Source organism: Chinchilla lanigera, unplaced genomic scaffold, assembly GCF_000276665.1.
Source record: "Chinchilla lanigera isolate Chin_1 unplaced genomic scaffold, ChiLan1.0 scaffold00014, whole genome shotgun sequence".
NCBI classification, from domain to species: Eukaryota; Metazoa; Chordata; class Mammalia; order Rodentia; family Chinchillidae; genus Chinchilla; species Chinchilla lanigera.
In genome coordinates, this window is record NW_004955415.1 from 495,594 (window position 1) to 507,955 (window position 12,362).

Genomic DNA, 12,362 nt, shown 5'->3' on the forward strand with positions numbered 1-12,362 from the left:
ATGTAGTAGTCATTTGTTTAGTGTTTAAAGAAGATTTCTGCCTTCGTTTTTAAGTAGGTTGCGTATCATAAGCATTGGGGAGTATTTGTCACATATGTAGTCTCATCTGGGCAATTCTGCATGGGAGGTGGTGAAGGCTTTGAGAAGGTCTTTCTGCTGCGTGTGAAGCTGCCTTCCAGGGTGACAATAATAAAAGGCTTCAGAAAATTCCTGCAGTATTGTAGGTGGGATCATCTTAAAATGAGGACCATGTAAGCACTCATATTACTACTTTTAAATTCTTTCATAAAACAACTTTTGTATGCTTATTATTTACATTTGATTGCAATTTCAATTAAGTGTTATATTTTGTGATTGTATAATTATTACAAACACATTGGAATCTCACAACAAGAGCCTTGGTGCTCTTGTTTCTGGGTTGACTGTCCTGTAACAAGATCTTCTAGAATTAAAAATCCTAAGATCACAGAGATATTTACTTGACCTGAAAGCAGCTACACAGAAGCCATTTTCCTCATTTATAGGTGCAGCTTCAGAGCTTTAGGAGAAGTTCAGATGCTTAATTTCTTGACTTTCTATTGTACCATTAGGGTCTTCGCTTAATGGAAGAACCGTGTAACGCTGAATTTTGAGTGTAATTAGTAAGCGTGGGGTGTTATCAGGTATTTTCAGGAGAAATGTGAATGTCATGAAAAATAACTTTTGGCCAGATAGTGCCTTCTGAGGTTAAAAGCTCATTGAAATCAGCTAGTGGATTAGATTTCTAATGGAACTATCTGGTTTGGAAGGATGATCACTCAGAAATGCTGAAGATAAACATAAGATTAAGTGAACACTTAGGATTTATCCCCATGCATGCTCAGTACTGAATAATAAACAGCAAAATAAAAATTAGATAATTATCCCAAATTAATCATCTCTCTGAGTGTTTAACTTAAAACTTTGAGAAGTTTGCCAACCCCCGTGGTGAATCTTGGGTTCAAATCTTGTCCTTTTGAAGCTGAGCAGCCTTTCCTTAGAATAGAGAAGTAAACATGTGAAAATGCGATGTTTGCTTTCCCTTCCGATGACATTTCCAAAAACTTCCAAATTAACATTCATGAACAATAATACCGAGGTGTTGGCACGGTAGGAGATTTTTGGTAAACAAAGGTAAAACATTTATCTGTGCATCGTCACGCTTACTCAGATCTCTTTTCTCCTTTACCCCAGCTGGCGTTGTAATAGTTGGGAACCTGAACAGTTTAAGCAGAACCAGTACTGCCCTCCCTGCTGACTCCTACCAGATTGGGGCCATCGCAGGCATCATCATCCTCGTCCTTGTTGTTCTCTTCCTCCTGGCCTTGTTCATTATTTACAGACACAAGCAGAAGGGGAAGGAGTCAAGCATGCCAGCAGTTACCTACACCCCGGCCATGAGGGTCATCAATGCGGATTACACCATTTCAGGTCAGCCTGGAGTCCCGGGCGGGTTTTGACTCCTTGGAAAGTGAGCCTTGCTTCTTTGACACTGGGTGTTTGGCTGCGCCGGCCCCTATCCCCATCCATTCTCCTGGGAAGAATTGCTCATTCAGAAAAGGTGTAAGTTGTTAGAGATGTTTTACATCTTAACATAGTAAGATCTTAACTGTCGCTTTTGGTGAGGATTTTAAAAGTGGCCTCGTTGTGAGATTGCTTTGTGCCTGGGGAATTTAAGCTGTGCTGCATCCTAAGCGAGCCCCAAGTGTTGACGCATGTGAGAGCAGAGTGAAGGAGCAGGGGCTCCCAAGTTCCCCAAGGTCACAGAGCGGGTGAGGGAAACAGACAGGAACTCCTTCAGTCTCTGGCCTTTGGTACTTTCTTCAGTGCCTGCGGCCTCCCCCAGGCCAACACAAGTCAACTGAAGGGAACCAAATTGTATAAGAAACGACTTTCTGGTATTACCAGTAAGAAGTCCTTTAAGAAAACTCTCTTCGATCTTTCTGTTGTGAGCTCCCACAAAAGAAAAAGAAGACTGATTGTAAGTGACACATTCAGTCATTTGAAGAAGTAAGAAGTTAAACTGAAGAATTTGAAAACTGAAAAACTTTATTACTTTTGGGGCAATTACTGAAAGATTTCAGGCTGGTTACATGTTTATAACTACGATGATTCCGAGGGATATGTAAAGCAACTGATTTAAATAATTATATATTTGCAATGCAAAATTATCATATCAAGAAATCAAAAGTTGTCTCTCTTAAAGAGGACAGTTACTGCAGAAGGATGCCACCCCAGCTCTTAGACTCCCCGAAGCCAGGAATAGCTGTTTGTATGCTTTCACTTTTCAAGGAGATGGGTAGGAGGGCAAATGCCTGCTGCTTCTGGGAGATTTGCTTAGTGAGCTATGCAAGACGGGGTTTTGCCCAAGCTTGGTGTGTGGAAGTAGTCCAAACGTTCGCGCTGTAATTTTGATTGCCTTTTACCACATGCATTTTGGGGAGCCTGCCATGGTAACCACATCCTCCCTTCCCGCAGAAACGCTGCCCCACAGCAATGGTGGAAATGCCAACAGCCACTACTTCTCCAATCCCAGCTATCACACACTTACTCAGTGCGCCACATCCCCTCACGTCAACAACAGGGACAGGATGACCCTTGCAAAGGTAAGGGGAGAGATCTCGAGCCTCAAAAGGTGCGGGGAGCAAGCATACGATGAGTGCTGCTGTTTGCCCGGCGCTGCTCTTGGTACTTTACGTACATTGCCTACTCGATTCCTGTAAGCAGTGCTCTGTGTGTATCTCAGCATCTCAGGGGTAAGGACGAAGACCTGAGGAACAGGAAGTTTCAGTCGCTTCAAACCCCTGGCCTCTGCTGAATGAGACAGCTGCTATGTGAGAAAGTCTCCCTGTGTGTAGTCCATACCATTTGCATTACGCCTCCTTGGAAAATGTTACTCATTTAAGGACATTAATGAAAGCATAAAAGACATTAGCAGACTCAACTCTGTATAAAATCATTGTTCATCTTTTCTGATTACATGGCTTCTGATACCCTTTCCTATTTTTACTTGAATGACAGTGACAACATGTACTTATTTAGATTGAGTCATATGAAACTGCTATTTTTCTAGGCCAAAACCGGCCAAAGAGCTATTCACTTTGTAAGTATAAAATTATTTAATCTTCATGCCAATCAGGAATGATTATTATTCCCATTCTATAGATCAGGAAACTGGTGCACACACAGGCCAGAGACCCCAGGTCCTCCCCACAGTGTTCTGAACCCCAAACACTTCTCCCTTCCAGTTGTACCCCAATTATATTTTCAGTTCCCTGTAAGTGGCTCCTCATTGTCCATCTCTCTTTTAGAAGAAAACCAAGCTAATTAACTTAAACCCATTGTCACTAAATTAATGCAGCAAGATTTTAATTATGGCGCCTCATTGTTAAATAGCACTTCCTATTCTCCAGAGATGTTAATATCCACTACACCATTTGTTCTCATGCTAGTCAGGAAGAGGAAGTAGATCGTCTCATCCTCATGTTGCTCTGGAGTCAGAAGTGCTGCTGGTGTTGGAACCTCATGCTGCTCTGGCAAACTGCGGAGTTACCTGGACTCACAGTAGATCATACATGGTTTGATAAGAGCTTAGATCAAGAATTTATGTTTTTCTTCAATTGAAAGTTCCATATATATATATATGCATAAATAAATAGAGTTTAATTGGCACAAGGTAACAGAGTAAAGCGGAGAAATTCAGATCATGAAAGGTATAGATGGCCTAAAGGACCTGCATTCCTTTTCCCTCCAGGAAATGTTCCCTGAGCCCCTTGCTCAGCCTCTGAGCTGTGGCCTCGCTTCCCCCGAGACAGATAACACGGTTTTGTACAACACTGTATCCTCATTTTAAATCTTTTATCATTTTTGTTTTGAATAGTCAAAGAACAATCAGCTGTTTGTAAATCTTAAGAACATGACTCCTGGGAAGCGAGGCCTAGCTGTGGACTGCACGGGGACACTGCCGGCAGACTGGAAACACGGTGGCTACCTCAACGAACTCGGTGCGTTTCCCCTGCAGGACCCGGAGCACACTGTACTTTCTCCTCACTGACATGGTTACAGAGCCGTGTCTGCTCACTGTGGTCTAATGGAAATGTGCACTAAAAAACAAAATAGCAGCATCACACTTGAAACTTATTGTAGGGCTTTATTACGATTCTAAGTGCTTTATCTGTTCAACAAACATTTACTGAGCTCCTACTGTCAGCTAGGAATGGATAAAGAGACAAATATCTCTCCTGTCTGTAGCTTATATTCTAAATCTACACATATTAACTGCCTTAATTTCTACAAATATACTAGTCTACTAGGTATTTGTACTCATTCATGATAAAAAAAAAAACCCTACAGAAAATCAGAATAGGTGGTCTTTATCTCAATGTGATAAAAGCCATCTATGACAAACCAATAGCCAGCATCATACTAAGTGGACAAAAGCAAAAAGCTTTCACTCTAAAATCAGGAACAAGACAAGGATGTCCACTATCACCATTCCTATTCAATATAGTTCTGGAATCATAAGTTAGAGCAATTATACAAGAGAAAGAAATAAAAGGAATGAGGATAGGAAAGGAAGAAGTTAAATTAGCATTATTTGCAGATGACATGATACTCTACATAGAAGACCTCCAAAACTCTACTAAAACACTTGTAGATATAATAACCAAATTCAGTTGTATAGCTGGATACAAAATCAGTGCTCAAAAATCAATAGCATTCCTGTATACAAAGAACAAACTCAGAGAGAGATTAGGGAAACCATACCCTTCACAATAGCATAAAAAAAAAAAAATGACATACTTAGGAATCAATCTAACAAAGGAAGTAAAAGATCTATATATTGAAAATTATAGTATTCTGAAAAAGGAGACCAAAGAGGATATCAGAAAATGGAAAGATATTCCTTGCTTATGGATAGGAAGAACCAACACAGTGAAGATGGCCATACTTCCAAAACTGTTATACAGATTTAGTGTGATCCTGATCAAAATATCATTAGCATACTTCACAGAACTAGAGAAAACATTCATACAGTTCATTTGGAAACAGAAGAAACCTAGAATAGCAAAGGCAGTCCTGGGCAACAAAGGTAAGGCAAGAAGCATCACAATCCCAAATTATGTTACATAGCTACTGTGATAAAATCAGCATGGTACTGGCAAAAAAAAAAAAAAAAAAACAGACCTGAGAATCAGTGGAACAGATTAGAAGATGCAGACACAACTCCAAACACACTCAGCCACCTTATCTTTGATAAAGGGACCAAACATGTTCACTGGAAGAAAGATAGCTTCTTTACTAAATGGTACTGGAAAAACTGCTCTCTACATACCAAAAACTAAAGCTAGATCCATGTCTGTCACCATGCACTAAAGTCAAAATGGATCAAAAATCTAAATATTAAAATAGAAGCAGGTAGAAATCTTGAAGACAAAGGTATAGGCAGAGAGTTCATGAACAAAACCCAGATTGCATATATTTATTTGCAGGAGGAATACTTCAAAGAGTCAACAACTGAGATCTCATCTTATTAAAAAAGCTTTTGCACATCAAAAGAAATTACCAACAGAGTGAAAAGGCAACCCACAGAGTGGGAAAAAATTTTAGTGAATTGTCTCTCAGACAAAGGACTTATATCTAGAACATATAAAGAATTGAACATATCAGGACCCCCCCCCATATTCAAAGAACCAATCAAAAACTGGGTATCTGAAATGAATACACACTTCTCAGATGAAGAAATACAAATGGCAAATATATGAAAAATGTTCATCTGCATTGGTTATTGGAGAGATGCAAATTAAAACAATACTGAGATTTCATTTCACCACAGGGAATAGCTATCATCAAGAAAATAAAAAGTAACAAGTGCTGGAGAGGCTGTGGGAAAAAAGAAATCCTTCTTCACTGTTGGTGGGAGTGTAGACTGGTGCAACCACTATGTAAATCACTGTGGGGATTCCTCACAAAGCTAGGATTAGAGGTCCCATTTGACCCAGATACTCCCTTTCTGGGTATCTCCCCAGAAGAATTAAAAACATCATCACCACAATAGCTAAATCTTGGAAACAACTCAAATGCACATCAGCTGAGGAATGGATAAAAAAGCTGTGGTCTTTTTATACAATGGAGTACTACCCAGCCATAAAGAAGGATAAACTTGAGACTTTTACAGGTAAATGGATACAACTTGAGACCATACTCATAAGTGAAGTAAGCCAGACTCCCATGTGTAAACATTGTATTGTCTCCCTGGTGTGAGAAACTGAAAGAGTAAGTCTAAAATGCACAATAGAATTGTGTTTTTTTTAAATTTATTTTAAAAATAAAAGAACAAAAACATTAACAAACAGACATCCATTTACAAAATAGCATAAGAATACAAGCAATACTGAATTACAGACAAAGTGGTAGGAAATTAACAATGGTTGTTGTATTACATATTGATATCTTCAAAGTGGTTTCTCAGGAAAACAAATAGAGACATGCAAGATTGATCAAATAAGTAATCATTAACTATTCCTTTCAGTAAAACGATAAAAGTCAGTAGTACAACTATGTTAGCTATCCTGTATATACATATATACATAATTTCCCCTTCTTTATTTTCTCTTTATCCACATCCCAGTTGCTCTTTCCTTTGAGCAGTTTCCTTTCATTTCACAATGTCTATCATACCTCCTAATTTTTATTCACTCTTTCAGATTCTTACACTAGTGAGACAATATGTTTCTTATACAATAGATATTGTGAAATGGGCAGAAATTATTCAAAAGGAAAAAGGAACTAGGATGCAGGAAAGGAGAAAGGATGAAAGGGGAAAGGGAAAAAATGCAAGTCAGGTATACTACTAGTATCTCTTAGTTCATGGAAAAGGAAAGTTTGTGCTAATATCAATTGGAGAAATTTTAATGCCCATATCTTGTACTCTCAATAACTACTATTGTTATTCTATTATTTTGTGATGAAATTTTGCTTTACCATTTTTCAATTAAAAAAACATTTTCCAATCCCCCTAAAAGATCAGTGAAAAGAGTAGCACCCGTTTACATTATTATAACTGAACATTTTAAAATTATCTGTCTTGATAAAAATACCTGGATTTTCATATGTGCTTCTGCATTCAGTCAGCTATGATCTCACACTCCACCATACACTTGAAAGAGAATTAGAGTGAAAAAGACAAATAATGCCATTATTTTATTGTGAAAATAGTTGTTATCCTGGTGAATTTCTGAAAAGAGTAGGGGTGACTTGTCCACACTTGAACTTCAAGGCTGCGTCAGTGAGTGTACAGTACCCTTTCCAAGCATGTGGAAGGTTTCAGGGAGGTATTTGATGCTATAACTAATGTATGCATGCCTTATTAGTAACTGACCCTTTACATACATTTATTTGGTAGAAAGCCCAATTAAATCTGAATTTCAGACAAACAACAAATATTTTAATGTAAGTATATCTGAAATAATGCATGAAATATACACTAAAAATATTTTTGTCAAATTTTTTAATGAAAAAATTGTAATATTTTAAATTTTAAACTTTTTTTAAGTTAAAAAATTTTTTAAACTTCAAATTTAACTGATCTTTCTGTGTTTTTATTTGCTAAATCTGGTAATTCTGTTGAGTGGGTCTCCCACTGGTCTTACTTGAAAGGTGCATAAACCGGAAGCATGGAGAGGTTAACACTATTGTCTAAAACTCCATAGAAGAAGAGGGGAAGGCAGGTCTCATGCTGGTCTTCTGAGGCTCCTCTTTGCCTCCTCTGTGAACACCATGAATGTCAAATTCTCCAGCCTGACCCAAGAGCTGATCTATTTGGGCCCTGGAGTGTCTCTTACTGTAGAAACAGAAATGTTTCAGTAGAAAAATGAGACCAAATTCTTTCTGCTCCAGAGGTACAGCTGATATTTCATGGTCCAAACTCTCCACCATAAATCAGGTAAACAGAAACACTTGTATTAGACAGGACATTCCATGGATTTAGGAATCTCCTCCCAAAGGCCAGATCTCTCTTTCCTAAGGCTAATTCTTTACTACCAACACCGCATCCCACCTCCCTGTATAACCTTATGCCTTTCCCACCAAGTAGAAGCTGGTCTAGACTCTTCATAACCCAGACCCCAAAGAGTGTTCCTGAGAGAGGAAATACTCCAATTCCCTCTCTCTTAGTGTTTGATATTGATACAGAGGAAAGAAACTCCCAACCTGCTAGATGTCCCGTACAAAGAATGAATTTTAGGAACAACAGAGGTTAAGAGCAGAATATATTTATTAGGGAAAGAAAGCTTCCGTCTGAGAGGGAGACAGAAGGGGTCCGGAGTGGATTGCCCAGGACCCTGCCTTTTCTAAGGGTTTTCATAGAGCAAATCTACGATATGAGTCTAAGGTGGGAAAAATCGGAAATCACAAGGTGGGCATGAGGTCAGACAAAAATATGATCAGCCAGTAAGATTACAAGCATAATTGCTTAGGTAAAATTTATTAAATCAGGATTCAATGGGGAAAGTGAGTCATGTGGCAAGCTGGCATGAATACATAACATGGGCTTTCCCTGTAGGGCGTTGGGTTAGTAGCTCTTCCTCGATTTCTCAAGGTGATAGAAACCTATTTATTTACTTATTTATTTATTTTGGTTTTTCTCCGGTACCGGGAACCAAACTCATGACCTTGCGCTTGCCAGGTAGGTGCTTTTGCCGCTGAGCTAAATCCCCAGCCCCTAGAAACCTATTTAGAATATCAGTCCTGATGTGTATCCTTAGGGAGCTATGTGGGTGCATTTGTTTTATCTTTTGTCTTGAGGTCTGACCCACAGTGGAGGTACCTGTCTCTTCCACATTTGCAAGGCATTTCGTCTTTCACACTGGCTCCTTCAAGGGCCTGGTCCTATCTGACTGCCTATAATATTTTATCTAACTCAGCCGCCTATAACAGTATCAGACACATTTTCCTGGTTTAGGGAAGTCACCTTTCTCCACTGAAGCATGGTTTCCTCAATTGCCAGCAAAGAACATTACCACCAGAACCTGAGTTTAACTGCATTCTAAGAGATGTATGCCTGAGGGGGAGGGTATCATGTCCTTAACAATCTCAAATACTTGTTTTCAATGCTTATCGCAGGTCACATGCTATTAACATAAGTCTGTGAAATTCCTTTAAAAGATTTTCCAAAATGCCTGGGAATGCTTACAGATAGGCTGAATCAGGGAGGGTGGTGTAACTCAATACAGGTTACAGTAGTTGACACACCAGTCGTTTATAGATCACTTCAAAGTTTACAGAGCCTTTTTGTATGCTCTACTTCACTTAAAGATGACAGCAGTTAGTATAAAGCAGAGTTTGTGTTCCCCTTTTAGAAGAGAAAACTGCCACTCAGAGAGTTGAGCGTCTGACCTGAAGTCATGTGGGTAATAAGTTCTTTGTCTCCTAATCTGTTGTCTGTTGTCTTTTCTTCTTTGTCATAATGCGCCTCCAGTAGAATCCTAGATTCTTATTTAGTATAAAGGATGCAGTTTAGCACTTACATGCTAGAGGCTGTAAAATGGGCTACATAATAACCTGTAATTTTCTTGGTAATATTATAAATTTGTGAGGAATGAATTTATAATATTACATATGTGAAGAGTTTGTGATTAAATGCTTATTTTATTGAAGATGTTTCTGCCTTTCTTTCCTGACTTCAGATTTCATTGCATATTCTCGTTGCCAACATGCTCCATTTTTCCAAATGTGAGAGGAATATTTCTCCTCTGACCACCCTCACCACCACTGCCACCAAATAAAGGTCATATATTTTAAAATGGGAAGGCCACCTTTTTTGATCTATGTAGGCTCATACACAAATACCCCCATACCCAGAAGACTCAAACTACTAAAATAAAAGCTGAATAAAATTGGTCAAGATCTTGAGTTAATCAACAGTGTTTGAGGCTTCCTGCTTTTAGAAAACATGCTTATAGTGGAGGCAGTTATCTCACTGAATAGTAGTTACTGGGAAAGCAATTTGAAAACCACCACATCCTTGAAAGAGCTGCCCGTGGGAGTGAGTTTTCAGTTCTTCTCTTGACTGAGGCTACTCTACTATTCAGCCTTGCACCGTGTATGCTGATTTGTCTCTCCGTGTGCCTCAGCTTTACCCTGAACTGATCGTCCTTTCTCAAGTCCTTCTAAGTGATCAGGTGAAATACACATATTCACCTGATCTGGCGCAAGAGATTTGGAACAAAGGTTTGAAAGCAGAAGCCTTAGTGGTTCTCTGCAGTGGGGAGATCCTCATCCACAGTATTGGAACACTGGACAGATTTTCTCCTCCTTTCAGTTCTTATGGATGCTTCTCTTCTTTTATCACAGGTGCTTTTGGACTGGAGAGAAGCTATTTGGGAAAATCCTTAAAAGGTATGGTATTAATTTGAGGAGAAAATAAAGTATATTAGAATCATAATATTTTTAAAAAATTATCTCAGCAACTGAAATAATATAGACATGTCAGTGCACTGTTACTACACCAATGCACAAACACATTTGCCGGTGTCGAGAGTGACCGTGGGTGGATCCTGTTAGGGCAGCAGTCTTGGAGACAAAAGTTTCAGTCTGGGGAGGAAATGACTCACAGCTTGTATGGAGAGAGAAATGTAAACCAGGAAAGCATATGGTGTGTCAGTCAGCTTTTCCTTGCTGAGACAGAGCACTTGACAGCCGCCCCTGAATGGAAGAGAGACTTCACTGGTTTCATGGTTTCAGAGGTTTCTCTCTGTGGTCAGGAGCAGCTCTGTCTTGGTTACTTTTTTCTCGTTGCTGAGACAAAATACCCAACGCCCAAAATGAAGGAAGGAAAGGTTTATTTAGCTTACAGTTTGTGGAGGTTTCAGTCCATACTTGGCTGGCTCCGAGGCAAAAGGTAGCAAAGCAACAAGAGCAAGGTGGGAATGGCAGCTGAACAGCAAACAGCCAGAGCAAACTCGGAGGAATGGCGGCAAGCAGCTTCTTTTTCCCTGCCTTACTTTGTAAACAGGCTACCCCACCTAAGGGGCGTGTAGCTACCCCCACCTAAGGGGCGTGTAGCTCTCACATAATCTCCATGCCCTCCTCTTCCACAGGCTCAGGATGTATACAAAGTAAGTATCCTGGCTTCCTGCTGAGTCACTTAGCCAAACCTCTAGACTCCCCAAGTTGACACAATGTTTCAACCATAACAAGCTCCAAGGCAGAAGAGTATAGAAGAAAGCTGCTCAACTCCTGACCTCCAGAAACAGAGCAAGGGAAGAGTGAGAGCAAGAGCCAGAACAGAGAGACTCATCCAAGGCGTACTCAGGACCTACGTCCTCTCTAATGAGGCCCCACCTAATAGCAGCTTCAGCTAGGAACTCAACAATGGAATAGCACAGTGATGAGTCAGTGCCCCGTGATCTAATTACCTTTCCAGAACCTCACCTCTCAATCCGTGAGCATTCGGGGAGACACTTTTGATCCAAACCATAATGCAGAGGAAATAAGAATAGATCAGCATGGTTATGTGGTGACCAAGGTCTGCTCTTCAGGATGAGTTTAAATGACAAGTTTCCTGGGGCTGAGGTTTTACCGGGAATTATCACAGCACAAACATCTTTCTCATCATGGTAATAGAACCCTATTGTGCTCCTGAGGCCATCAACTGCTATTTCTAGACCAAAAATTCAAAGGCTTCAATTAGTAACTTCTATTAGTGAAACAGAATGGGATTAATTATATTTGAATGTGATCATCAAAATTAAATCAGATCCATGGTGTCTTCATTGGTACTTTCCCTTAGAGAGGAGCTAAAATTACTCTGTATGTGAGTAATTTGACAGCAAATTGCCTCAAAAATAAGTAATAAATGTATAGATTTATTTTCAGTGGATAGTTATAGAAATCTAGCCAAAAGAAAAAGAAGCAACCTACCCAAATAAATGATTACCAAGAAATGATGTTGCCCTTGAAAAAAGGATTTGCTTTTTTGCCTTCCAAATTTCTTCACAGATCTGGGGAAGAATTCTGAGTATAATTCAAGTAACTGCTCCCTAAGCAGTTCAGAAAACCCGTATGCCACTATTAAAGACCCACCCGTGCTTCTTCCTAAAAATTCAGAGTGTGGCTACGTGGAGATGAAGTCCCCAGCACGAAGAGATTCCCCATATGCAGAGATCAACAACTCAACTTCAACCAACAAGAATGTCTATGAAGTTGGTGAGTTCTAACCATAGAAATGTCTGATTTGGGGTGGGCAACAATTTTAATGACCCATATTTTAGATTGAGTCTGTGCATAGAGTAATCATATTACTTGAAACCAAATTAATTTTTCAGAGAAAATACCACTTACAA

At 39.4% G+C, this 12,362-nt stretch overlaps 1 protein-coding gene across 2 annotated transcripts in view; it reads left to right on the plus strand.

The window, feature by feature from the left end:
• The window catches only part of Megf10 (multiple EGF-like-domains 10), a 119,516-nt gene that overhangs the window by 101,952 nt on the left and 5,202 nt on the right, over positions 1-12,362 (plus strand). Inside the window, exons 20-24 of one of the 2 annotated variants that reach the window (XM_013512378.1) lie at positions 1,213-1,449; positions 2,497-2,624; positions 3,899-4,022; positions 10,372-10,416; positions 12,019-12,225. In XM_013512378.1, the coding sequence (XP_013367832.1) occupies positions 1,213-1,449; positions 2,497-2,624; positions 3,899-4,022; positions 10,372-10,416; positions 12,019-12,225 (741 nt within the window). The remainder of the gene's footprint in view (positions 1-1,212; positions 1,450-2,496; positions 2,625-3,898; positions 4,023-10,371; positions 10,417-12,018; positions 12,226-12,362) is intronic. The other variant, XM_013512379.1, reaches the window with a different exon arrangement.